The sequence below is a fragment of the Hibiscus syriacus genome, unplaced genomic scaffold (assembly GCF_006381635.1).
Source record: "Hibiscus syriacus cultivar Baekdansim isolate YM2019G1 unplaced genomic scaffold, ASM638163v2 tig00111311_pilon, whole genome shotgun sequence".
NCBI classification, from domain to species: Eukaryota; Viridiplantae; Streptophyta; class Magnoliopsida; order Malvales; family Malvaceae; genus Hibiscus; species Hibiscus syriacus.
Genome location: NW_024063054.1, coordinates 1,058,999 through 1,086,549, shown reverse-complemented (window position 1 = coordinate 1,086,549; position 27,551 = coordinate 1,058,999). Strand labels below are relative to the sequence as shown.

Genomic DNA, 27,551 nt, shown 5'->3' with positions numbered 1-27,551 from the left:
ATATATGTATATGTTAAAAATTTGCATACAGTAAACTTATCTTCTCCTTTTAAATACTCCTAATCCCATCAACGATCTTTGCAAAACCAGTTCACCTCTCTTTTATTAAACAATCAAAACCTATGGCTTCCAAGCTCTATTATCCTCTAACATTGTCTTTCTTCATTCTTCCTTTATTTATCTCTCCTTCGCTTGCTTATGCTTCCCTGTCTGTCTCACCAGGGACCATTTGCAAGTTCACCCCAGACCCTGACTATTGCATATCTATCCTCCCTAATCGAACCGCCAATGTCTACCACTATAGTCAATTCTCCGTTCGCAAATCTCTGTCACGTTCCCGAAAGTTCCATAACCTCATTGAAGAGTATCGAAATAAATATTGGTTGTCTTTATCGGCATCCGCCATTCGTGCTCTAGAGGATTGCTGCTTTCTAGCTGTCCTGAACATTGGCTTCCTTTGAGAACATTTAAAACGGTCAATGCCACTAGTGAAACTCTGTCCTCTTGGGATGCTGATGATATACAGACCTTCCTTAGTGTTACTAGAACTAACCAGGAATCCTGTCTAGACAGCATACAATCGATTGATTCAGCTTGGAGCATAAGGAACAACCTAATGGATCCTCTGTTAAACGACACAAAACTCCAGTGTTTCTCTGGCTCTTTTTACAATGGGATGGGTTTCTAAGACGAAAAACCGACAGCACGGCAACCTAGTAGCAAGCATATAGGTTTCAAACATAGACGTTTGCTAATGTCTAGTCGGACACAGTCAACAATTTACGAGATCGTAAGCCGAAGAAATCTTCTTCAGTCAACCGCTCCCGATGACATTTTAATCAGTAACGTCACGGTGGTGAGTCAGGACGGTAGTGGAAATTTCTCTACCATTAACGATGTTATATCTGCATGTTGAAGTAAGCTTGAAGTAAGGTAGTTGAGGTTGTAGCTGATCATTTCTCGTGTGGTTGCTAGTTGCAGTTTCAGCTGATCACTGCTCATGGAGTTGATGCAGTTAGACTGTTAGTTAGTTAGGATTGTTAGCAGCCATGTAATCGTATGAATGTATGAATGTTATATAATGCATGTAAAGGGAAGAGTTAATTAATGAGAAAGAATACATTCTTTTCTGGCTGTGTAGTTGCTTAGTTCATTTACATCATGTTCTCTCAACATGGTATCATTCACGGTTGTATCCTAGGGTTTGCTTTCGATGTTCGTGCTATTATGGATCAAAGTGCTTCTTCCACAACCACTTCAATGGAGTTTTCTTCAAGAAACACCAAAGTCTTCACTAACAAAAGGGTGAATGTGATTCTTGATGAAACAAACTTCTTTCTTTGGAAACAACAAGTGTTACTCACTGTGAGGAGCTATCGCCTTAAGCGAATGTTGACTAAAACGATGTTTCCTCCTCCAGAAACGGTGGTTGGTGAAGAAGGAGTTGCAGTTATCAATGAAGAGTATGAGGAGTTCCTAGCCCAAGATAGTGTATTAGCTTCTTGGTTATTGTCAACGGCCGGTCGTCACTTACTCACTCAGTTTATTGGTACTAAGACATCAGCTCAGGTATGGAACAAAGTCTTGCAATTCTTTGCTAATCGTTCTGCCACTGCTGTAATGAGTTTACATTACAAGCTTCAATCCCTCAAGAAAGAAGGACATAGCATGCAAGTTTATCTTACAAAGGTGAAAGAAGTTACTGATGTATTAACTTCTTGTGAAAGTCCAGTTCCAGTGTCTGAACATGTTGCAAGCATCCTTAGAGGTCTTACAAGGGAGTAATAGCCCTTCATCGCGGTCATATCTGCTGTGCGTGACTCACTGTCACTTGATAGCATATGCACCATACTTATTGATGTTGAAACACAGCTTGAGGGCTTCGATTACCAACCTGAATCTTTGCCTATTAGTGCTAATCTTGCACAAGAAAAGGTTGAGTTTGACTCTAACAAGAATCAAGAAAAACAACAATATCGATCCAATCATCCATCCTACTCGCGTGGGAGATCTCGTGGAAGAGGAAAAGGACGACATAGAGTTCAATGCCAGTTATGTGGCAAGAATAAACATCTAGTCAGTCAATGATGACACATGTTTGATGAGGACTTCTCTGGTATAACACTTGATGATCATACCTCTGGTCCTAAAACTTCAAAAGTTTACTATACTGCCAATGGAACTAATGACAGTGCATGTTGTTGTTGTAATCACAATAGAATATATCATGATGATAACATGACTACTGGGCAAAATCAGGCACATGTTGTTTCTGCTGGTTAAGATCAGTGGGTGATTGACTCTGGTGTAACGCATCATGTTACTTCCAATGCAGCCTTGATCACTCATCACACGAATTGTAGCAATCCTCATAAGTAAATGGTAGGTAATGGTGATTCTCTGCCTGTTCATATGGTTGGCAAGGCTGAGTTACCTGCTTCATCACGTACTTTGTCTTTAAGTGACAACCTCCATGTTCCCTCTATAACTAAGAACCTACTTTCTGTTTCTAAGATTGCTAGGGATAACCATGTGTTTCTTTAGTTTCATGCCAAAACCTGCTGTTTTCAAGATGAAGTCACCAAGGTTGTGTTGCTACGAGGTGAAGAGTGTGATAGGTTATATGCTTTCAAAGCTAGCAGTTCTCAAAATAGAGATGTTGTAGCAAAAGTGCATGCTGCCATGGCATCTTCCAAGACATCTGAAATCTGGCATAAGCGACTTGGTCATCCTGCCTATGATACTCTTGTTAAAATTTGTAAACAAATTGATGTAAAAACTCTTCATGATGTTAATAAAAGTTATATTGCTTGTCATTTGGGTAAAATCCATAAGTTGTCATTTCCTCGATCTGATAGTGTATATGTTGAACCATTTCAACTTGTTTATTTTAATCTATGGGTACCTCCACACATTTCCTCAAATGGTTTTCGATTTTATGTGTCATTTGTTGATGCTGCCACTCGATTTACATGGTTGTATCTGTTAAAGACAAATGCTGAAACTATTACAACATTTAGGTTGTTCCAGAAGCTGGTTGTTACACAGTTTGGTGGAATAGTTAAAGCCCTTCAAACTGATTGGGGAGGAGAGTTTCGACCATTGACATATGAATTAAGCAAGGTTGGTGTTCTTCATCGCCTTATTTGTCCTCATACTTCTGAACAAAATGGAGTGGTTGAACGAAAGCATAGACATCTTGTTGAAATGGCCCTAGTTCTACTTGCTCAAGCTTCCATGCCCATTAAATTCTGGTTCTATGCCATTCAGACCACTGTGCACCTTGTTAATAGGTTACCATCAAGGGTGATGCATGATAAATCTTCATTTGAGGTGTTGTATGGCAAAACTCTAGATTACAGTGGACTGCGAGTGTTTGGTTGCAGATGTTTTCCACACCTAAGATCGTTCTTGCGGCACAAGCTTGAGTTTCGGTCTCAGCTGTGTACGTTCTTAGGTTACAGTACGCAGCACAAAGGATTCCAGTGTTTAGCAAGTGATGGACGTGTTTACATTTCCAGGCATGTGATGTTTAATGAGGATGTATTTCCTTTTGCAGATAATTCTGGCAGGAATGATGTTGCAGCCTCGAGTGGAAAGCAGTCTCGATCGCTTGAGCTGGTCACTGATGTCACTAGGTTCATGTCTCAACAACCTAAAAACTACAGGTTTTCCACAAATGTCAACAGTAGTTCATCAAGTAGCTTACAAATATCAGATGGTGCTCATGGTATGAGAGGAAATGAAATTGCTCATGTTATTGATACTAAGTTACCTACAGTTGCTACTTATGGTAGAAGTGGAGGTGTAGAGCATGATTTGGGCTCAGAACGACATACTGATAACATGGCTATAAGTGATGGTGCTGAAGCTCAACATGCTGATGACATGGCCATAAGTGATAGTGCTGAAGTTGAAGTAAGTCGTGGCAACACTCACCCTATGATGACTCGGAGCAAATGTGGGGTGTTTAAACCCAAAGCGTATATTGTTGTTGATAATGTTTCATGCAATTTGCATGAAGCACTTAAGTCTTTAGAGTGGAAAGCAGCGGTTCATGAGGAATACAATGCACTGCAACACAATGAGACTTGGGAACTCACTAGGTTACCAGAAGGAAGGAATGTGGTAGGCTATAAATGGTTGTTCAGACTAAAGAAGAATCGTGATGGCTCGATTCATCGTTACAAGGCATGTTTGGTTGCTAAAAGTTTCTCACAAATTCCTAGCTATGACTTTAGAGACACATTTAGCCCTGTGGTTAAGTTCACCACCTTGAATGTTACTCTTTCACTAGCAGTAACTAACAACTGGGCTCTACGAAAAGTAGATGTAAACAATGCATTTTTGAATGATGATCTTCAAGAGGTGGTTTTCATGCAACAACCACCAGGTTTTGAACAAGCTACTCCTGATGGAAGTAAGCTGGTGTGTCGATTGAAAAAGGCGCTCTATGGGCTAAGGCAGGCACCCAGAAGTTGGCATACCAAGCTTCGAGATAGCTTGTTAAGTATTGGTTTTAAAGAGTCACGAGTTTATGTGTCTTTGTTTATCAAGAAGAAGGGTGTGCACTATATATATATGCTGGTATATGTTGATGATATAATCATCACTGGTCATTTGAGTGTTGAGATAGATGAAGTAGTTCGATTGCTAAGTGATAGATTTTCACTGAAGGATCTCGACCAACTGTCATATTTCCTAGGCATTGAAGTCAAACGAACCAGTGAGTACCTTGTTCTATCACAAAAAAAGTTTATCATGGAGCTTCTGGAGAAAGCTAACATGTTAAAATCTTCTCCTACACCAACTCCCATGGTAGCAGCCACCAAGTTGCGTTGTGATGATGGGGAACTAATTGCTAATGCACACAACTATCATAGCATTGTTGGAGGGTTGCTTTATGTGTGCCACACAAGGCCTGATATTGCGTTCTGTGTAAACAAAGTTGCATAATACATGCATGCACCACGACAGTCGCATATGGTTGCAGTCAAACGGATTTTGCGTTATTTGGTTGGCACGGTAAACTTTGGTCTGGTATTCACTGCTAGTGGAACTGGAGTGAAGGTTGTTGGTTTGCAAATGCAGATGCAGATTGGGGTGGTAACCTTGATGACAGAAGATCAGTGTCTGGGCATAGTGTTTTTGTTGGCAACAATTTGGTTGCCTGGAGCTCGAAGAAACAAAAATTCGTATCTCGCTCTACAATGGAGACTGAATTCAAGAGTGTTGCTGAACTACAGCAGATGTGGTCTAGATTAGAGCCTTGCTTGCAGAACTTGGTGTTTGTCAGAAAGAAGAGTCAGTCATATGGTGCGACAACACTAGTGTTGTGGCTATGAGCGTGAACCCTATCTACCATGCTCATACCAAGCACGTTGATCTTGACATACATTTTATTCGAGAGAAAGTTACAGCAAAGCAAATGCGTGTTAATTATGTGACTGCTGCTCATCAGATTGTTGATGGTCTGACCAAGCCATTGGCTCGAAGTGCTTTTAAAGAGTTTCGTGAAAAGTTGTGTGTGAAGTTGTGTTGAAGAGTAGGAGAGGAGAGAAAGTAGGAAGAATGTTGAAGTAAGCTTGAAGTAAAGTAGTTGAGGTTGCAGCTGATCATTGCTCATGTGGTTGCTAGTTGCGGTTGCCGTTGATCACTGCTCATGGAGTTGCTGTAATTAGATTGTTAGTTGGTTAGGGTTGTTAGCATCCATGTAACCGTATGAATGTATGAATGTTATATAATGCATGTAAAGGGAAGAGTTAATTAATGAGAAAAAAGCATTCTTTTATGGTTGTGTAGTTGCTTAGTTCATTTGCATCACTTTCTCTCAACACTGCAACACCAATGGCCTATTAGCTACTTTTTGATTTACATCACTGCTGGCGTTTATCAAGAGTACGTTTCAATTCCTCAGAACAAAAAGTACTTGATGATGGTCGGTGACGGAATCAACCAGACGATTATCACCGGAAACCATAGTGTTGTCGATGGTTGGACAACATTTAACTCTGCAACCTTTGGTAAGTTATTCAATAACTACATGTGAAACTGCATAATAGCTTAATGATCTGATAAACTGTGTTTAATATTACAGCCGTGACGGCTTCAATTTTTGTTGCGGTAAACATAACATTCCAGAACACTGTCAGAGCGATCAACCATCAGGCTGTCGCAGTTCGAAATGGGGCTGATCTGTCAACATTCTATAGTTGCAGTTTCGAAGGATTCCAGGATACTCTATATACTCATTCCTTAAGGTAGTTCTATAGGGAATGTGACATCTACGGCACCGTTGAATAATTCAACGGCGTTGATTTCACTTTTGGAAACGCTGCCGTTGTTTTTCAGAATTGCAACATGTATCCTCGACAACCAATGCAGGGTCAGTTCAATGCAATCACCGCACAAGGGCGGACAGATCCGAACCAGAACACAGGCACATCGATTCATGTCTGCAACATCAAGGCTGCTGACGATTTGGCGTCCAGCAATACCAGTTTCAAAACGTATCTAGGGAGGCCATGGAAGGAGTATTTGAGGACGGTATACATGCAGGGTTTCATGGACAGTTTGATAAACCCTGCTCGATAGAAAGAATGGAACGGAAGCTATGCTGAGTACGATAATTATGGACCTGGATCCAACATTTCCAATAGGGTCACATGGCCTGGTTACCATGTGATTAATGCCTACCGATGCTGCTAACTTTACGGTGTCTAGTTTCTTGTTGGGCAACGACTGGTTGCCACCCACTGGAGTGCCTTACAATGAAACCTTAATATGAGATGGCATTTTACGTTCTTTTCATTTTTGGTTTTATAACGTAATAATCGTTTAAATGGCTGAAAAATTCAAGCGTTTTTATGATGTGATTCACCGATTAATTCTTGTTTTGTTTTTGTTTTACGTAAAATTTGTGTATTGCTGTAATTTTATGATAATTATATTCTAAATATTCGTAACATTATTCATGATCACTCTTTTCTAATAAGCTAAATATTTGATTGAGATAAAACAAATTCATAACTAAATTCACTTGATGAAAAAAATGAGATAAAAAACAGAGATATAAGGTGGATGTAGAGACTCTTTAACTCAAACTATATTTCTTATGTTAGCTTTCTATTGAAAATAGAAAACATTGTAGAAGATTTAAATTTCTTTGTAATTGCTTTTGGTAATGCTTTCTAAAAATACTTTTAGTTTAAAAAAATAGTTTTGACCAATCACAAAAACTTAGATTTCTAGCTTTTTCATTTTCAACTTTACTTATATTTTTATCTTTACTAATGCATGACCCCACTCATTTGTCCTGAAAAAGAATTTTAAAATTTAATTTTATTTATTAATTATGTATTTACATTTTATTTTAATAATTTTATTTATTAATTATGTATTTACATTTTAATTACCAAAACCGGATCATGTGGAGGTCGGATTCGAAACTCTGCAGATGTTTGCTTGGAAGCTTTCCGTAAATTTTTTGGTCATGTTTCCGTTCTTAAAGCTGAGCTGTGGGGTATTCTTGAGGGCCTCCGAATAGCTTGGCAACAAGGTGCAGAACGGGTGATTATTCAGACAGACAGCAGCGACGCTCATGCTCTCTTGTCTCCTCCTCCAATTGATAGCCCATTTGCTTTACTTCGGTCAGTAGCGTCTCATTGTCACAGGTCTTGGTTAGTTGATTTCATGCAGATTTACTGTGAAGCTAATTCAGGGGCTGATTATATTGTGAAAATAGACACCCACCAGATGGTTCAGTTCTTATCTTCGATTCTTTTCCATCACCTTTACCTGACATTTTTTTATAGAGGATATCTACGACCCTCCTTTCCATAGGATAAATAGAGCTTTGTAATGGCAATTCGCCTTTACCTGACATTTGTAATGGTACATGCGTTGCTTGAACTTTTTTTTAGTGATTTTATTAATAAAATTGTATCAGCTTAAACAATAGATTATTTTAATAGAAGTACGATCATATATTTTTATTTTGTTCTATTATATATTGTTTTTAAGGAGCCTTAGTCTACTATTTTACCTAGGGTCCTAAAAAATCAGGACTGGAGCTGAATATAAGTTGTATTTTTTAAAAATTAATAATTTAAAAATAATAAAAATCATATACCTAATTACCTGAATTACGGATATCTTTTTAGTAAGGATTAAGCGTTCAATCGAGTCGAGTTGAAAAATTTTGAGTTATATGAGTTGACAAATCCTAATTTACAACTTGATGTTGACTTGAAATTAGAAAATTATAACTCGAAGTTATTTTGAGTCATTTTTTTTCAAATCGAATCGAGTCGACTCAAAAATATCAATTTTTCGAATCGATTGGAATTTGGGTCACCTATACTTTTAGTAACTTATCACTACAAAGTATCTTGGATTCTGGATACAGGCTATAATTATCAACATTGTATTTCCCCGTCTTGGACTCTCTTATTGATATAGAGAATTCACAAACCAAAATGACCAAATTCCGGTACTATTATCAACGTCACTCGATCTACTTGGTTCATAAAATTGATGTTTGTTGTTAGTTTACCATTCAAGCATACCACGTAGTAACATCAGATCTTAACGGCTTTGGTTAACAGCTAAGAAAATTAATGAAAAAGAAGCAAAAATTGGCTCCATCTTTATCAAAACTGTCCTAATATATTGTTTTTTAAGTAAAATTTATCACTTATCACCGATCAAGGAATTCACCGATAAACAATTTTTAATTTAATTTATTGTAAAATAATATAATATGACATAAATTGATATATATCAATAAAATAATACTGTATTAATAATAAAATACACATAAATTATCTTACAAAATTAATTACTAAAAAATTAATAATTTAATTAAATAATAAAATTTAAGCACAAAATTAAAGATTAAACTAAATTTATTAACATATCAAATTAAAATTTTGAGATAAGCTTTGCGTGTAGCGATTAGCTGGGCGGGCTTAGAATAATTATAAAAGATGACTGGTATTTTTAATTTGAAGTGCAATCTTTTTTTCCTTTGAAGACGTTTCTCCGAATTTCCGGCGAGATTATTACAAACAAGCCCATCTTTCATCACCCTAGTGTCAATTTCGTCAAAAAAACCAAAAACATCATTTTTCGGTGTCCAAAAACACCCCGATTCACAAACTCACTTCTCTCTCTCTTATCACGGCGCCGACACCATTACCGTTAAAAGAAATGCAGTCAACGAGGTCACGTCGCAAAGTGGCTCCAGGCGCCGCCGATGCTGCAGAGTCCGGAGAAAAGCAGGAACAGCTCCTCCTTTCTTCCGCCATCTGTAACGGCGAGGACCTCGGCCCTTTTGTCCGCAAAGCGTTCGCTTCTGGTAGGCCTGAAACCCTGCTCCACAACCTCCGTCAGTTTTCTCGTTCGAAAGAATCGGAAATCGAAGAAGTTTGCAAAGCTCACTACCAAGATTTTATTCTTGCTGTCGATGATCTTCGATCTCTTCTCTCCGACGTCGATTCCCTTAAATCTTCTCTCTACGACTCCAACTCAAGACTCCAATCCGTCGGCTGTCCCCTGCTTTCTTCCCTTGATTCCTTCGTCGAAGCTCAAAATTTTTCGAAGAACGTGGACTCCGCTTTGCAATCAGTGTCTTTGTGTATTAAGCTAATGGAACTTTGCTCAAGAGCTAATCATCACCTCTCAAACGGCAGTTTCTACATGGCCTTGAAATGTTTAGACTCGATTGAAAACGAGTTCCAAGATAAAACACCATCGTCTACTTTAAAAAGGATGCTAGAGAGCAAGATTCCAGAGATTCGATCTCATATCGAGAGGAAAACCAGCAAAGAGTTCGGCGATTGGCTTGTGGAGATTCGCGTGGTGAGTCGCAATTTAGGGCAATTAGCAATCGGACAAGCCTCAGCTGCTAGGCAACGTGAAGAGGATCTGAGAATTAAGCAAAGGCAAGCCGAGGAACAGAGTCGACTCAGCTTGAGAGATTGTGTTTATGCTTTAGAAGAAGAAGAAGAAGAAGATGAAGGTGGATTTGGGGGAGACGATAACGATAGTTATAATTATGGTAAAAATGGCTTGTTAGGTTTTGATTTGACTCCTCTCTATAGAGCTTATCATATACATCAAACTTTAGGGCTCGAAGACAGATTTAAGCAGTATTACTTTGAGAACAGGAAACTTCAACTAACGTCAGATTTTCAAGTATCTTCTATGACTCCCTTTCTTGAATCTCATCAAACATTTTTCGCCCAAATTGCTGGATTTTTTATCGTAGAAGATCGGGTTTTAAAGACAGGAGGGGGTTTCATTTCGAAAATGGAAGTTGAGAATTTATGGGAAACTGCTGTTAGTAAAATGTGCGCTGTTTTAGAGGATCAGTTTTCAAGGGTGCAGACTGCTAATCACTTGTTACTGATTAAGGATTATGTGAGTTTGTTAGGGGTTACTTTGCGGAGGTATGGCTACACTGTTGGTGCATTGCTTGATGTTTTGAGTAAGCATAGGGATAAGTACCATGAGTTGTTGTTGTCTGATTGCCGGAAGCAGATTGCAGAAGCACTTGCTGCTGATAAATTTGAGCAGATGTTGATGAAGAAGGAGTACGAGTATTCGATGAATGTTCTATCTTTCCAGATACAAACATCGGATATTATTCCGGCATTTCCTTATGTTGCACCATTTTCATCTACTGTACCTGATTGTTGTCGGATTGTTAGATCTTTTATTGAAGACTCTGTTAGTTTTATGTCTCATGGTGGCCATTTTGATTTCTACGATGTTGTTAAGAAATATTTGGACCGGCTTTTGAGTGAGGTTTTGGATGGGGCTCTTTTGAAGCTTATTAGTTCATCTGTCCGTGGGGTTTCTCAGGCTATGCAGGTTGCAGCAAATATGGCTGTATTGGAGCGTGCTTGTGATTTCTTCTTTCTTCATGCTGCACAACTTTCAGGCATTCCTTTGAGAATGGCAGAAAGAGGTAGGAGGCAGTTTCCTCTTAGCAAAGCCTGCAATGCTGCAGAAGAAATTCTGTCCGGGATGCTCAAGAAAAAGGTTGATGGTTTCATGACATTGATTGAGAATGTGAACTGGATGACTGATGAACCCTCACAAGGTGGTAATGAATATGCGAATGAAGTCCTAATATATTTGGAAACTCTAGTTTCTACTGCACAGCAGATATTACCACCTCAAGTTCTTAAAAGAGTTTTACAAGATGTTCTTTCTCACATATCAGACAAAATTGTTGATACTTTACTTGGGGATTTAGTTAAGAGGTTTAATGTAAATGATATTATAGGGATTGATGTAGATATTCGCTTATTAGAATCATTTGCAGATAACCTGGCACCCCTGTTTTCTGACGATGGTGCAAATCAGTTGAAAAATGCACTTGCTGAGTCGAGGCAGTTGATCAATTTGCTTTTGAGCAGTCATCCAGAGAATTTTCTGAATCCAGTAATTAGAGAGAGGGATTACAATTCCCTGGACTACAGGAAAGTTGTGACAATTTCGGAGAAGTTAAGGGATCCTTCGGATCGGCTATTTGGAACCTTTGGGAGCAGGGTTGCCAAGCAGAATCCGAAGAAAAAATCTTTAGATGCGTTGATTAAACGACTCCGGGATGTGAGTTGATTTGGCGAAGAGCTGTAAGTCTATGTTCTTTTGCCTTTAACCTTTGTTGATTGCAATTGCAGATATTTCTAGTATATTATTGCTAGTTCATTTGCTTCATAGAAAGCAGAGCAGTTGGTTCTCTCTTTTCTTTCCTTTTCCCTAGTTGTATTGAAAATTTTGTTTGTATGTATCATTCATATACATTTTACTATCAGCTTTATCAAATTCTTTTTGGGCCATGATTGATTTTTTCTTACTAGTTGAATGACACCTATAGCCATATGTCTATAAGTAAAATTGCTATATTCATTGCTTGTATTTTTTTCCTCTCTGTTGGATGCCTGCCAATACTGGGCCAATGCTTTGATCTAGCAATAGCTTTTCAAAGGGCATGACACATTACACACGGTTGATTCCCTACTTATGCTGATGTATTTGTGGGATGCACACACATTTATATATGCCTTCATTCTCGTTGGGATAAATTTAATTTTTATTTCGGGAGTTAGCTTTGCGCCACAATGTAGACTGTCTAGTTAAGGAAATGATTTATATTTGAGAGCGGCCGAAAATTAATTATGATTGTCCGAAAATTAATTATGATTGTGAGTTGTTTTTCTCAGAAGAGAATGGTGGAAATCTTTGATGTTGAAGATGGTTATTTGTAGTATGGCAACCAATCAACTGCTCAATGATGAACTTAATTGGATAGGGCTGGTTAGGTTAATTGTAGATGGTCCGTGTATCTATATAGTACTTGTTTTTGATTAGTCAGTTAATAAATTAGATATTCTCTAATTATATTTTTGTGTCTTTATATAATTATTTAGATAATAATTGTATTTTTTATACAGAACTTAATTTTATTAATATTCAAATTTTTAAAGAATTTAAATTAAATTGAACTAAAAATATTTGGGGCATGACCCTTCTTTTACTTAGCTCCGTCGCTGGTGCTAGGTTATACAAAGATGCTAGTAGAATTGGTTTGTATTTTATTTGTTATTTTCTTTTCACCCAAGTTCATTTTCTCACGTCTCTTTCTTCAACTGTTTTACAATACGTGGTCGACTTTACAATGAACGAGTAGCATCTTTGAGACGGCACGTTACCATCCACCGTACAAATGAACATGCGTTCGCATAGACGCAGGCAGCATCGGTTCATATAGTTATGAGCATGAAAATGTGTTACTCTGTACCCGAAGGAGCACATGAAAACATTGGATGATGTCGTCGGTAAAAAAGGTCACCACGTGGCTGGTAGCTTTTATATTATTTGTTTCCAGTTGCGGCTATAATTAATATCACCCCAGGCTGGTAGCTTATTTCACTTTAATTCCCCCACCAAATTCCATCAACCATTGAATCAAAAAAGAAGCGTCCCCACGCGTATTCACCCTGATTCTAGTCTCCCTGTGGGCTTCATTTTGTTCAGCCGATGAGAAGTTATCCGCGTATCAAATTGTTCAACAGTGCGGCTTCCCAGCAGGCATCCTTCCCATGGGGGTAAGTGGGTACGAATTGAACAGAGAGACGGGTGAGTTCTCAGCTTATTTCGACGGAACCTGCAACTTCAAGATCCAATCGTACCAATTGCGTTACAAATCCACCATACAAGGCGTGATCTCGCCGTGAAAGATATCCAACTTGAAGGGCGTGAGCGTTAAGGTCCTCTTCTTTTGGCTTAACATCGTTGAAGTGATCCGAGAAGGTGGGGAGATACATTCTTGGTGAGTTTCACGTCGGCTAACTTCCCTATTGACAACTCTTACGAGTCTTCACAGTGTGGGCTCGGGTTCGACTGCTATGGCTTGAATGGTTTCGCCGCCTCGATTTAGTTAGCTGACAGTACTCATCAGTTAATAAGTTTAGGGTATGTTTAGGTTTACGAGCTTGAATTCTCGGTATATAGCTTCCGTTGATCAGTAAACAACTTTTTTTTCTCTTACTTTTTTTATTTAATTATTAGAAATAACATTGAAATTATTTTATAATTATTTTTCTTATTAATCTAGGATGCTTACAAGTAATAATATATGTTCTAAAAACTCTCAATCATTTAACAATAAATGTTCAAATACTTTATAGTCTCTAGTGCTCGAATTTTAGACCTCTAGAAATATTAATTATTCTATTGATAACTGAGGTAATTTGATTTGTATAAAATGTATAAAAGAAAGAAAGGTAATTTTTTTTAAAAAAAATTAAAGAGATGAATAAAATGATTAAAACTGACCCTAGATATAAGAATAAAATTACGGATAAAAAGCTTGAATTTGAGGACAATAACTCGATCTTCTTTTACTACTTCTCAACGTGAGAATACGTGGATGACTTCAATAATTTATTTCTAGCAAACTTTGTGGGAGATTTGGAATCAACTCTTTCCACATAAACAATGCTCTAATTAGTTCAACCATATTACTCAAGTTTTGGATCTTTCAAATTATTTTTTTATATTAAAATTTAATAATTATATTTTAATGTCTTAATATATAAGAAAAATTGACATAATTTAATTAAAAAATAAAAGAAATTGCGTATTGAGTATTTAGCTTGATGGGCTTCCTCTTATGGGCCCAGGGATTCGGCCCGGTAGTAAGGAAAGGAGTGTTTCACACGATTTCCTCTTTAATGCAAACGAGGACGAAGAAGTTGGTATTTTGGTTAACTAGTCAAAAAATTCCAGAACAGGCGCCACTGTCGTGCTCTGAAAGCTGCTAAAACGACATAGTTTTGAAGCACACCTAAGACCGTATAGAAGACTAATCAAGCGATTTCTCCCGCGCTCTGCTTATCAGAAGTCAATAGAGTAACAAGCTGTAAACATGGCAAGTAAGCTGAAAGTAGAGCAGCTCCGACATGAACTCGCCAGGCGGGGGCTCGACACAGCAGGAACCGAGCCCTTTCTGGTTGCCCCCAATATCCTTGTTAATCTGCCTTTTATATATATATAATTTAAATGCAATTATCACTTTTTCTTTAATTTTGAGCTGTTAATAACAGGTGCATAGACTGGAAGAAGCTTTGCTTAAGGAGAAGAAGAAAGAAGAGTATAACGAAGACAATGCAAATGATGCAACCCAAAATAACACGAGGAAGAGAGGGAGGGAATCGGATATTGATAATAACGAGGATTCAAACAAACTCAAGGTCATCGAGGAATTTCGACTGATGCATGTCAAGCAATTACTTGAACAAGTTACTCTTCGTGGTCTTTCCACTTCTGGAACCAAAAAAGAACTTCTCAAGAGGCTTCGCCAGGATGCTGACAAAAAAATTCTATGTGGTAAAATGATTTTCGGTTGTGTTTGTTCATTTTGTTTGTTAGTTCCACTGATTAAAGACTAAAGAGAGTTTCCTTGTTTGTTGCATGAGTAGTTCAAGAGGAGGAGGAAGAAGAAGAGAAAGAGAGTATCAAGGATTGTTACGGCCACAAAGAAAGGAGTGGCTGTTCTGGATCAATGTATCCCAGATGAAATAAAGGATCATTATCACGTTTTACAACAGGCTAGTATTTTTTCTGCTTAAATTCCATTATTTAGACTTCCCATTTGGAAAATATTTTGCCTGCATGGTTTATTTTTTCATTCTAATGTATATGTTTGGAGTAGAAGAATTAGTATTTTGATTTCTGTGATTCAGGGCGACAATATCTATGATGCCATGTTAAATCAGACAATTTTGGGGAAAACAATAACAATTTCTTTGTGATCCAGCTTCTAGGTTAGTTATTTGCTATAATGCATTTGGATTAATTGGTCAATTGTATGTTCGCCGAAAGTGGATGGTGGTTTGGGCGTTCCAGATCTCAATCCTATGAATAGGGCTTTGCTTGGAAAATGGATCTGGAAGTTCGGTGTTGAGAGGGAATCTTGGTGGAGAAGAGTATTATGTTGTCTGTTTCAAATGTCGTTCATTCTCATGACTCTTGGATGTGGAGGGGAGTGGTCAATAATTTTATAAAAAATGATGATTTCGGGGAGTGTCTTCGATCTCATTTCCATCATAAAATTGGAAGAGGGATGCCATCTCATTCTGGCATGATATATGGCTGTTTGACGTCCCCTTGAAGATCAAATTCCCAAGGCTGTTTGCATTGTCTACTAATAAAGAAGGTAAGGTGATTGAATTCGGTTTTCATTAATCTTCAGGTCGGGTTTGGGATGTTAAATTTAGAAGGAACCCTGCTGATTGGGAGTTGGATCTTTGGCTCGAATTGATGTCGGCTTTGAATCTTGTTAAACTCATGTTTCAGAGGATGACCGATTGATGTGGAATGACAACGGTGAAGGTGTTTATACGGTAAAATCTTGCAGAAAATTGGTGACAAAGAAAGGAAATAACGAAGGGAGTTGGAATATTTATGTTTGGAAGGGTTTAGCCCCCCAAGGATAGAGTTTTTCGTATGGCAGGTGGTCCACGAAAGGTTTGCAGTAAGAGCGGAACTAGTGAAAAGATGGGTGCTGGATAAATCAGAAAATATATGTCCATTATGTAATTCGTTCCCAGAATAGCCATCTGTTCTTGGAATGCAATTTTGTTTGGGAGTTATGGAATCTCTTTCTTCGGTTATGGAACCTTTCGACAGCTTTACCAAGTGAACCAAAAACGTTGTTATCATTTTGGGATGATTTCGTTCCCAATTCCTTAATCTGGAAATTCATTCCAGGGGCAGTTTTGTGGTTTGTGTGGAAGATTAGAAATAATGTTGTTTTAGAGAATGGGCTGCGATTGTCTTTCTTAACAAGATTCAGATTAGCAGCCTGGTTTTTAGCTAAGTATCCGCACTCTGCAGTCTCGCTGGACTCTCTTTCCGGTGACCCCTGTTTGGCGGATTCGCTATCTGTCCCTAGAAAGATTAGAGCAAAAACAACCTGTTGGACACCCCCTCCAGAAGGTTTTTTTTTTAAAGTTAAATGTAGATGAGGCAGTAATCTGTGATTGGAGGAAGGGGGCATTGGAGGGCTGTTAAGGAATTTGGACAGTTACACCTTGCTGTCCTTTTCGGAATCCGTGGGGCCAGGTCCTCCTATCCTAGCTGAATTGAAGGCAACCGGAGCGGGTCTGTTGTTCTTCTTCGACTCAGAATGGGGCTCGTTAGGTTGTCTAATTATGGGGAGTGATTGCCTGGTAGCTTTTGTAACACCCCAATTTAGGGGCTAAATTTAAGAAAATATAAATTGGTGGATTTAATTTAGTATTTTGAAAGAAATAAGGGATTAAATTGTAAGATTTCAAAGTTGATAGACCGTTTTAAAAAGTGCAGGAAGTTCAGTGGCTAAACTATTGGTTTAGCCATTTTTAATTATGAGATGTTATAAACCCCCAGACTCCCGTATGTTTCTGGAAAATTTTCCAGTTTTCCTCTCCCGTTCTCCCTACTTCCAACTCCGATCTACTCGCCGTCCGACCTCCAAACGACAAGCCGAAACAACCATCGTGTTCGTTGTCAACCGAGGAACAAAACCCCTCAAACCTTTCGTCGTGAATCATCGCCGTTCGTCGTGAATTTCAGTCGGAAGTATCGTCGGTAATAACTCGGTTTTAGTTGGTTTTTCATCGATTCACGACGATCGGGTCATCCGTTTACGACACCTCCTGAACCATCGTGTTCCTTGTGCCGTTCCGAGTCCACCGGTGTTCTCCTTTTTCTCCCGCGGCGGAGGCGTGTTGGGAGGTGAACCGATCAAACTTCCCGATTTGTTGAAATCGAGCTCTCTGCCGTTCAAAATTGTGAACCGAGCTTTGTAAGTATCTCGAAATCGCTCAAAATAATTTTTAGAAATTTTTCCGGGATTTTATCACTGTTCACGCGCCCCCACGCGCCGCCACTGCGCGTGGGGAAGGGAAAAGTGACCGGTTTGACCGGTTTTGGAACTGTTTTGACCGGTTTGACCGGTCACAACCCGACCCGACCCGTTGACCCGACCCGACCCGCTGACCCGACCCGACCCGTTGACCCGACCCGTTGACCGTTGACCCGTTGACCGTTGACCGGAGTTGACCACTGTTGACCAAAACTTTGACCGGCTTTGATCGGGCATTAAACGACCTTTGACTTCGACCGAGTATACCTATCCTGACATTTTTCGACGTTCCAAATCCGATTCCGCTGTCCGTTTTTTGAAATTCGAACCCGAAGGCCTCAAAATTTTCAGTCAAACCCGTTGACTTTGACTTTGACCGAAAATTCCAAATTTCCAAAATGTCATATTTTATGCTTTCGACGTCTTGAATCCAAATCCGAAGTCCGTTTCACCAAATTCGAACCCGGTAAGCCGTCTTTCACTAATTTATCACCCGATTCGATCAGTTTATCGTAATTAAGCTCCGTTTCTGATATAATTTATGTTGATATGTATCTGAGGAATTATTGGAAGTTGAATTGAAGATCAAAGGCGTTCGAATGGAATTTTTATGGTCGATCAGTATTGCACGGAAATCGAGATAATACTTTACTACCTCTTTATGCTTTATGGAACATGTTGATATTGGTAAATGCATGAATAAGATAATGTTGTTCACTTTTGTGGAGTTGAATAATTTATTCACTCGATATGAATGTGGTAGAAATTCTGTAACTGAATACGGATCGAATGACTAATATAAGAGATTGAAAGATTGTTAGAATTAAATTACAAGTTTGTGGATAGTGATAAAGAAATCAGACATGGATTTGTAAATTATATTTTATATCATCAAAGGTTAAATGTTAAAGGTACTTGGATGGGAAATTATGAGAATACTTCGGTATGGTAAAAATACGAAATTACCCTTATATTAGAAAATGATAAGAATTGTCCCTGGAAGTGGATTAATAAATCTGAAAAGACATATTGATATGATAAATATATTGATGTGCATAAGAAATGATAGTTATACTTAGAAATTATGGATAACCGGTTTTTAACCCCAAGAGGGTTTATACAAGATACTAGAAGTGTGTTAAGGGAATTATTTCAAGATCAGAGAGTGTTCAAGAAAGCAATTAATCATAGGATCTCTAAATTATATTATTTTCGTTAAGAGCTAATATCGAACTTATCTGGTTAAGAAATTACGGAAATGCCCTTATGAGGTAGAATAGTCTGAGATGACTCTGAATGAGAAAATACTTGGAGGATTCGTACTTAACTCGATTAAGTATGGATTTAATTGTTAAGATCCCGACTTAGTGTAGGAAAATTCCTGATATTCCGTTTGTAAAGTCTGAGAAGACACTTGACCTGAAAATGTTCAAATAATGAGTAAATACTTGAAGAGTAATTTATCGGGGGTATTCTGCTATCAGAATTGTTCGAACGGACTGGAATAGATAATAAATTGGAATTAAATAATAAGATCGGATTGAGGAAAAAGATTGAAATACTGTGGATCTGTAAAATGACCAAAATACCCCTGTAATAGAAATGACCCAAGAATATCACCAAGCTCAGGAATGATTGGATATCCTCGAGCTCTGAAATGAATAGAATAAAACTGAACATCAAATTTACTAAAATACCCTTATGGCCTAAATTAAGTAAATGTCTTGGATTAATTAAGGAATCCAAGTAAGCATAGGTATTGAACTACCTTTAAAGGTAATGGAAAACAATTTAAGTGAATAGATCAACCCTAAAGCTATGTCAATACCTGAATGACATAGATATTACTAGAACATGTGTTCGTCTTCTCAAGTTTGGCTCGATGATAAATTTTGGAAGTATTCAGCTCAGCTCTAGATCGTATTCAGTACTAAGAATTGGATGTTTGTTCGACAAATCAACCACGAAGACCAAATTGAATGGAATGGAAGTACAACATGTATCTGAAATTCAGGAACGTTTGAATTACTCTGGAAAATCCTGAAGTAACTGGAATGGACATGACTGCTAAATGAACTAGGTAACCTCAATGACTGAGGATTTAATAAGTGATTTGGATAAGTCTGGAAACTCTGATGAGTTTACGTAGTGTACAATTACAATGGGTTATGAACAAATTAATCAAGTACGTCATCATTTTATGATATTTTGGAAGCGTGGAAATGAAATAAAAACATTGGAATATTTATTCAGCGATGATTCCGAAAATGGTCTGCGGACAAGAATTTGTGTATTAAAGAGTAAATACCCTAGAAGGAAAATGAACTGATCAGTCAACATAGATTGTTAAGGTTCTAAATCTTCGTTCTCAAGTTGTTCGATTATCCAATCAATTGACATGGATGTAAAGGATTCTGAATACCCTTCTAATTACGTACAACTTCTGAAAACTGTCCGAATAAAATAATACCTGTAAACTCTGGTGTGTTCCCTAATTACATGAATATTTTATCTGATTTCAAATTTGAATTCTGTTATGATACCTGACCTGGATTCTGATCTGATATTGACATGGATTCTAATCTGATACATGATATGGATTCTGATATGATACTTGACTTGAATTATGTTTTGATTTTTGATATATCCGTTTATGGACGGAACATGTTTTACTGGGGGGTAATGTTGGAGGAAGATTACTTGGAGGCTCCTCGGCTTTGTGCTCAGGGCCTTACTTGCAGGCTCCTCGGCTTTGTGCTTAGGGCCTTACTGTTCGTGACGGGGTTGTATGGTTCTGGGGAACCTATACATTTTGTTCGTGACGGATGGGGGTATATATATATGTGTTTTAAAAAGATCTGAAAAGTTATATAGTTTTTGGGAACACACTAGAAAACCTGTTCTGATCTCCTGAACCTAGACATCCGAAATATTTCTATCTGAAATGAATATTATCTGTCACTACCTGCGATATCAATGAACCTCAGCTCAGCCAAAGAAATCTGTAAATATCGGAATCAATAAGGAAAAATACGTTTATCTGTATCTGCATGTTCATCAGCATCTTCTGGTAGTTCTGTATTACTGAGCTTTCCAAAGCTCACTCTATTACTCACATTTTCAGGTTAAAAGAATTGTACCAGTGCATCTATTGACTTCAGTAAGGGAGTTCGTTCGGCGTTGTTGCAGAGTATGGTACATGTGACTAGGGGGCATGTAATTGTATTTTGATTTATATACGAGTTTGGAAATCTGTTTTATTTTTAAATAGTGAAAACTGATTTTATAAGTTTACATGTTCTGATAAAAAGTTTTTAATTTTCCGCTATTTTTACAGTGGGTCGCTCCGGTGGCCCTAATGTGACTTCCCGGATCGGATCGGGCTACCCCCATCGGTCTGGGGGGTTACATTTAGTGGTATCAGAGCTATGGTTTGAGTCAAAATTTTTCAAGATAGATCGGCCGGTCAAATGTCAAAATATGTCTAATCAGTACATGCCACTAGACTGCAATCGTACCTCTCTGAGCTGGATCTCCAAAGCTGAGTCCCTATCTGTATTGATTAAAAACCCCTCATCTTGTTCCTCTTGTTATGAATCTGTTGTTAGGGAGATTAGTTACTTGGTTTTGTCAAAAGATGTTATGTGTCGTTTGATCCTAAGGAGTGCTAATTGGGAAGCTGACGAGTTGGAAAAAAAAGGGATTGGATGAGGCGAGGAGAGGGATAGTTGAGAGATGGGTTTTGCTGTTGTACTTGGTAGAGGTGGCAATCGGGTTATTCGATCGGGTTTGGGTCGGGTAATTTTTTGTCTAGATTAAATTTGATTTAATTTTGTTCGGATCTGATTCAGATCTAATTTGGGTGTATGGTGAATCAGATCGAGTGATTATTGGATCGTTTGTTTTCCATTCGGATCAATATTGTATTAGTTAATTTTCAGTTTAGGTCAAATCTTTAGATCGTGTCAATTCGGGTTAAATTGGTTATGGCTCTAATCAAAATTAAGTATATATAGAATAATTGATATATACTTGTAAAAATATGTCTTCTTATTTGTTAATTTTATCATTTAGGTTTAATTTCAATTCTCAATCGTTCAATATTTTGAATTAAAATATCATTTAAAGATGATAATTGATAATTTGACACAAATACGATCCTATAATACGTGTTAGAATTTGTTATCAAAATGTTATATTGATATCGTATGAAAAATTTATAATGAGAACTATTTGATAAAGAAATAAATTTTTTATTAAAAACTTTTATTTCCAATTATAAATTAAATATTTTTATTATATTTTGAAAAATAATACATAAATTTATTTGTTAAGTTTTAGTCGTAACATATATATAAATGTTATATTATTTTTATTATAAATTTAATATTATTTCCTTTGTTTTAGTTTTTTTTATTTTTATTATAAATCTAATATTTTTAGAACAAGTAAGATAAGGAAATTTTATTTATTATTGTTTTCAATTTTACAATTAGATTCTTACTTTTATATTCTTCTTAAATTTTCTATTATTTTATTATCAATCTAAAATTTTTAATAAATTATCTATTTTATTTAAATTAATTTATAACTTTCATCAATTTCAATCTGCTCGGGTTACTAATTTCAATATATAGAATAATTGATATATACTTGTAAAAACATATCTTCTTATTTGTTAATTTTATTATTTAGGTTTAATTTCAATTCTCAATCATTCAATATTTTGAATTAAACCATCATTTAAAGATGATAAATCGATAATTTGACACAAATACGATCCTATAATACGTGTTAGAATTTGTTATCAAAATTTTATATTGATCTCGTATGAAAAGTTTATAATGAGAAATATTTGATAAAGAAATAATTTTTTATTAAAAAAATTATTTTCAATTATAAATTTAATATTTTTATTAAATTTTAAAAAATAATACATAACTTTATTTGTTAACTTTTAGTCATAACATAATTAAACTTTATATTATTTTATTATAAATTTAATATTATTTCATTTGTTTTAGTTATTTTCTATTATTTTTATTATAAATCTAATATTTTTTTATTAATAACTAATATCACATCTATTGATCGACTAATCCAGATTACGGGTACTGCAGAGGCTGGGGCGACCCTCCCAACCCAATTTACTCCATTCACAAACGCCAGGATTCGAACCCCTGACCTTGCTTAAGGGACCTAGTGCCTCATCCCACTAGATTAACTCGTTGTTGGTATAAATCTAATATTTTTTATAACAAGTAAGATAAGTAAATTTTATTTATTACTGTTTTCAATCTTACAATTAGATTATTACTTTTATATTCCTCTTAAACTTTCTATTATTTTATTATCAATCTAATATTTTTAATAAATTATCCATTTTATTTAAATTAATTTATTATTGAAAATAAATTTTATCAATTTTAATCTGTTCAGGTTGCTAATTCCAATCTGTTCGGTTTACTTTCGGTTCAGGTTAATTACGGTTCAGGTTAATTTTGGTGCTGGTTGATTTCGGTTTCGCTAAATTTTGGATCGGGTATGAGTCGAGTATCAGATCAAATTCGATTATCATGTTCAAGTTAATATCGGATATTGGGTCAGATAAATCAATTAGGGTCAAATTTGCTAGGTCTAGTACTGGGTTTTTTGTAATATGTTGGCTGTAACGTTGGGTATTCAAACCCATATTTTAATCAAATTTGAGGCAAGAAAGGAGTTTTTAACGAGGACTCATATTCTTATAAAAATTGTTATAATGAATTTTATCCCAAATCCGGAAACTGATATTCAAATTTATTGCTTCAAGTGTTTTCCTATGATAATTTAATAATTAGTCAGAAAGATCATTTAAATTCATTTGCATAGGCAAGTTACTTCCTTTTTTGGGGTGTCGGGTTGGATGTTTGCTTGTTCTGCTTTGATCATGGTTTCCTTATTACAAATTTTCCCATAGAATCTGATGACTCAAAGACATACATGGTTCATAATAGATGGGGTAGAGTTGGTGTAAAGGGTCAAACTAAGTTGCATGGCCCCTTTACTTCACTAGCCGCTACAATTAATGAGTTTCAAACAAAGTTCTTTAACAAGACCAAAAACTATTGGTACAACAGGAAAGACTTTGTTTGTCACCCCAAGTGCTACGCCTTGCTGGAGATGGACTATGATGAAAAGGGAAAGGAATCTGATGTGAGTTGTTTTCAGACAAAGATAGATGACATACTGTCTGTGTCTCCTGCACCTTCTCCCACTATCTTCCCCTTCCTAATTTTCTTAAATGTTTAAGAAGCAAGATATTCGCTTACTCATCTTTAAAGAAATGAGAGGAATGGGAGAGAAGGAGCATCATATAACCTATGCTAGGCTATGGAGCTTTAGTCTCCTGATGAATTGCTTATGACTTATTAATAACTATATTCAGGTCATAAAGACAGACTCTTCCATAGGGACTCAATTACGGGAGACAAATCTTGAACCACTTGTTGCTAAATTTCTCTCTCTTATATGCAATATCAGCATGATGAAGCAACAAATGATGGAAATGAGTGAGCTTATAATTGTTTTTTAAACTATTTATATAAGTGGCAGATATTTTGTTCAATTTTTAAGCCATGTTTGCTTCATTTGTTTTTCTATGACCTTGTAAATTCCTTTTCACTTGAATCCTTGTATTGCTGCTAATATTTCCTGTAAATATTGTGGTTGTCTTCAAGGATACAACGCTGACAAGTTGCCTCTTGGTAAGCTAAGCAAATCTACAATTTTAAAGGTACTTTTTCATTACATGCACTAGACATTTCTCTTTGAAACATCTTTGGTTAGTTAGAAAGCTCAAAAGATTTTAGAAGGTAAAGGTGTTCCATAATGGTGATACCTTTCGTACCAATTTTAAATGTTTAAGGTCTAGTCTGGTCATTGAGTCAGTAAGTGTAGAGACTTACAGTTTGGTGCCACAGCTTTCAATTTTTTGATCGTTCAGATAACTTCTTTTCATATGCCCCTTAATTTACTTTAGGGGTTGAGCACCCCTTTTATGGTCTCCTGCCTCCAACTATGCATTGCCTTACAATGGTTTCTTAGCATCAATCTTATTGGGCATGTCTTTGTTTCACACTGCTGCATGCTTGTCTTTCACAAGCTTGCAATAACTATAGTATTGGCATGTTACGAGTACATTTGTCAGATGGTATCCTTTTTTTTTTTATCAAAAATAACAAATTAATTATTCTTGTATGTGTTCAGGGTTATGATGTCTTGAAGAGAATTGCTGATATGATTGACCAGTCAAACAGGAGCAAGTTTGAGCAATTAAGTTCGTAAGTACTTTTCCATGACTTGTGTTACACGTGTACAACAGTAATGCTTTATGGTATTGGCTTTATATTCAAGATAGCATGTCATGTTGATTACAGTTGTGTGCTCTCTTTTTATTTATTTTCCATGAACTTTCCATGCAGAAATGTGAATTTCATTGTTGGTTAATTCTTTTTCCTTTTAATTGAAGGGAATTTTACACTGTGATTCCCCATGATTTTGGATTTAGAAAAATGTGTGTGTCTTCTTCTTCCCCTCCTTCTTTAGCCATACCCAATAACAATATTACAACTGACATGGAACTATCTGTGGCAGGTGATTTTCTCATTGACACACCTCAGAAGTTGAAAAAGAAGTTGGAAATGATGATTTATACCTAGCTACTTTATATTGTAATTATGCCTGAGCGTTTTACAACTTTGTGCCATTTTTCTTAGTCGTTTTCATAAATAAGGGTAATCTCAGTTCCTCTTATGTGATTGAAGGTTGAAGCCCTGGGAGAAATAGAGGTTGCATCAAAATTATTAGCGGATGACACTTTGGAGGAGGTATTTTGCTTCTAAGATCTAATGTTCTTTTCTACACTCTTGTCCCTTTGTTAATCTCCCATTTAGGCCATCCTTTAGATTAGCTGAACAAAAAGATGTGTTTTAAACAACTAATTTGAACACCTAACAGGTATTGCATACAGCAACCATGTTTGTATTTTGCTTTCAAGTTTTGATTATTGTTGTCTTCATATGCATGATATTCACACATGAATCTTGAGGAGAAAGTTGAGTTTGTTGTAAACTGTAGAACTTCTTTTTCATTTGTGAGTGCTTTAATTGTATGATCTGAAAGCCATATGACCAACAGGCTACAATTATGTCCTTTATGACTGTTTTGAGTCTACATTTCAACCGTCTGTCATTCTTTTTTCTTCAGTTAACTGATAAAAATTTTTGATCTACATATAGGGAGCTTAATTTGGGAAATAGTTAATTCCAAATTTCTTTCTTCTCTAACTTATTTTGTTATATTAATGATTCCATGTACGCATACACGCACAAGTACTATTGAGATGTTTATGTTTTTTTGTTCCTTCTCATTAGATTATGTATGTGTAGACATCATTTTTTTCATTTAAATTTATTATTATTATTAAATATTTTTATTATTATTATTATTATTAAATATTATTATTATTATATTATTATTAAATAATTATTACAAGCCCAAATAATCAGGCCCATTTTACAAGCCCAAACCCTAAACCCAATTAGGGTTTTCATCATCTCAGCTTACAGCCGCCAATGATCTCAGCCGTTGGATCTGGTCTGATCCAACGGTCCACAGCTTTCCAGATAAAACCCTAGGGTGATGATACCCTAGGGACACGTCCCAGCCTCCGCCTCTGCTTCCAGAAGACTCCACCGCCACACCAACGTCTCAGCTTCAGCCACGCCCGTTTAAGACTCCAGAAGTGCGCCCTATGGTGAGTCACCACCATAGTCCGGTGACTCACCAAAGGTCACCCCTTTGTGACCGGTCCGAGACGAACCTCATGGTGGCTATAAAAGCCACTGGTTCCCTGCAAACAAAAGAAAGGGGGGAGCAACCAAGATACAGAAACAGAGAGCAGAGAAAAACAAAAGAAAAAAGAAAAAAAAACAGAAAGAGAGAAGAAAAAAAAACGAAAGAAAAGAAAAACTACCAACGATCCCAGTCAACGACGAACCAGTATAAAAAAAAGGGTAAAGAAAAGAGAAGAGAAGAGAGAGCTTACTTTGTCATCGGAAGCACTCGAAACATCACCGGAAACCTTCGGATTTCGAAGGTAAAATCCTAGATCTAGGAATTTCTAAGGATTTTTAGGATAAATAGAGGTCGTATTCGACCTCAAGACGTTTAGATCTACGTTTTGGGGGTATTTTTGTAAATTCCGGCCACCGTTTACGGTGGCCGACGACGGTGATCAGCACCGGAGTACGGTGGCCTATGGCTGCCGGTTTCCCTCCGGCGAGGGAAATTAGAGAGAAACCAGAGAGAACTCTGGTTCTCTCATTTTGAGAGAGAAAGGAAAGAGGCAAATGGGAAGCTTGGCCCTTTGGGCCAGGCGTTTAGGGTATTTAAAACCCTCCCCAAACGACGTCGTTTTGGGGAGGGTATCTGTGTAATTTAAGAAAGGGTAAACCCTTTCCGCAATCCTTATAGATCTGTAACTTTACAATTTAGTCACTGAAATTGATTTTTAATCATTTTAATTCGGTTTTATAATTTTATTTAATTTATAATTTAATCCTTGCCTGCTTATATAATATTTAGGGTAAATACCCATTTTAGTCATTATCAGTTTATATATCTTTAGGATAAATAATAAATTTAGTCCCTTATGTTTTAATAATTATTATTTTAGTCACTAAATTAATAAATGCATAAAATAGCATGTTTAGCCACTGCAATATTAAATAATTAATTACGAATTAGAGTATTTAATTTCAATATGTTATAATTTAGTCACTAATTTTAATACTTTTATTTAATTACAAGTTTTATTACTTTTTATATTTAGTTTTAATTTTATTTTAATTTTAAATATATTTTAATTTTATATGTTTAATATTTTAATTAGTATTATTATTTTATTTTTATTAATATATATTATTTGATTAATTTTATAAATTAATAATGTTTATTTATTTTTAATATCGAAGAAAATGACAGTCTTGATATAACTGGATGTCCTATTCTGGTATTTTAAATAATTAAATATTATAATTTAATTTTACTTAAATTATTTTACTTTTAAATTTTTACATTTTTAGTT

The 27,551-nt window shown here is 36.3% G+C and overlaps 1 protein-coding gene and 3 pseudogenes across 1 annotated transcript; all 4 read left to right on the top strand.

Annotated features, from left to right (window-relative positions):
* Nucleotides 1–122: 122 nt before the first annotated feature.
* On the top strand, nucleotides 123–6,787 carry LOC120158365 (annotated as a pseudogene).
* Nucleotides 6,788–9,061: 2,274 nt separating this feature from the next.
* On the top strand, nucleotides 9,062–11,849 carry LOC120158291 (exocyst complex component SEC15B-like). Its single transcript, XM_039169165.1, has one exon. The coding sequence runs from the start codon at nucleotides 9,211–9,213 to the stop codon at nucleotides 11,626–11,628; it is 2,418 nt and encodes an 805-aa protein (XP_039025096.1). The 5' UTR covers nucleotides 9,062–9,210; the 3' UTR covers nucleotides 11,629–11,849.
* Nucleotides 11,850–12,823: 974 nt separating this feature from the next.
* LOC120158421 lies at nucleotides 12,824–13,480 on the top strand (annotated as a pseudogene).
* A 960-nt stretch (nucleotides 13,481–14,440) lies between these two features.
* Nucleotides 14,441–27,551, top strand: part of LOC120158340 — a 29,145-nt pseudogene continuing 16,034 nt past the window's right edge.

Coding starts and splice junctions, on each gene's coding strand:
- LOC120158291 (XM_039169165.1), top strand. CDS start 9,211: ATGCAGTCAACGAGGTCACGTCGCAAAGTGGCTCCAGGCGCCGCCGAT.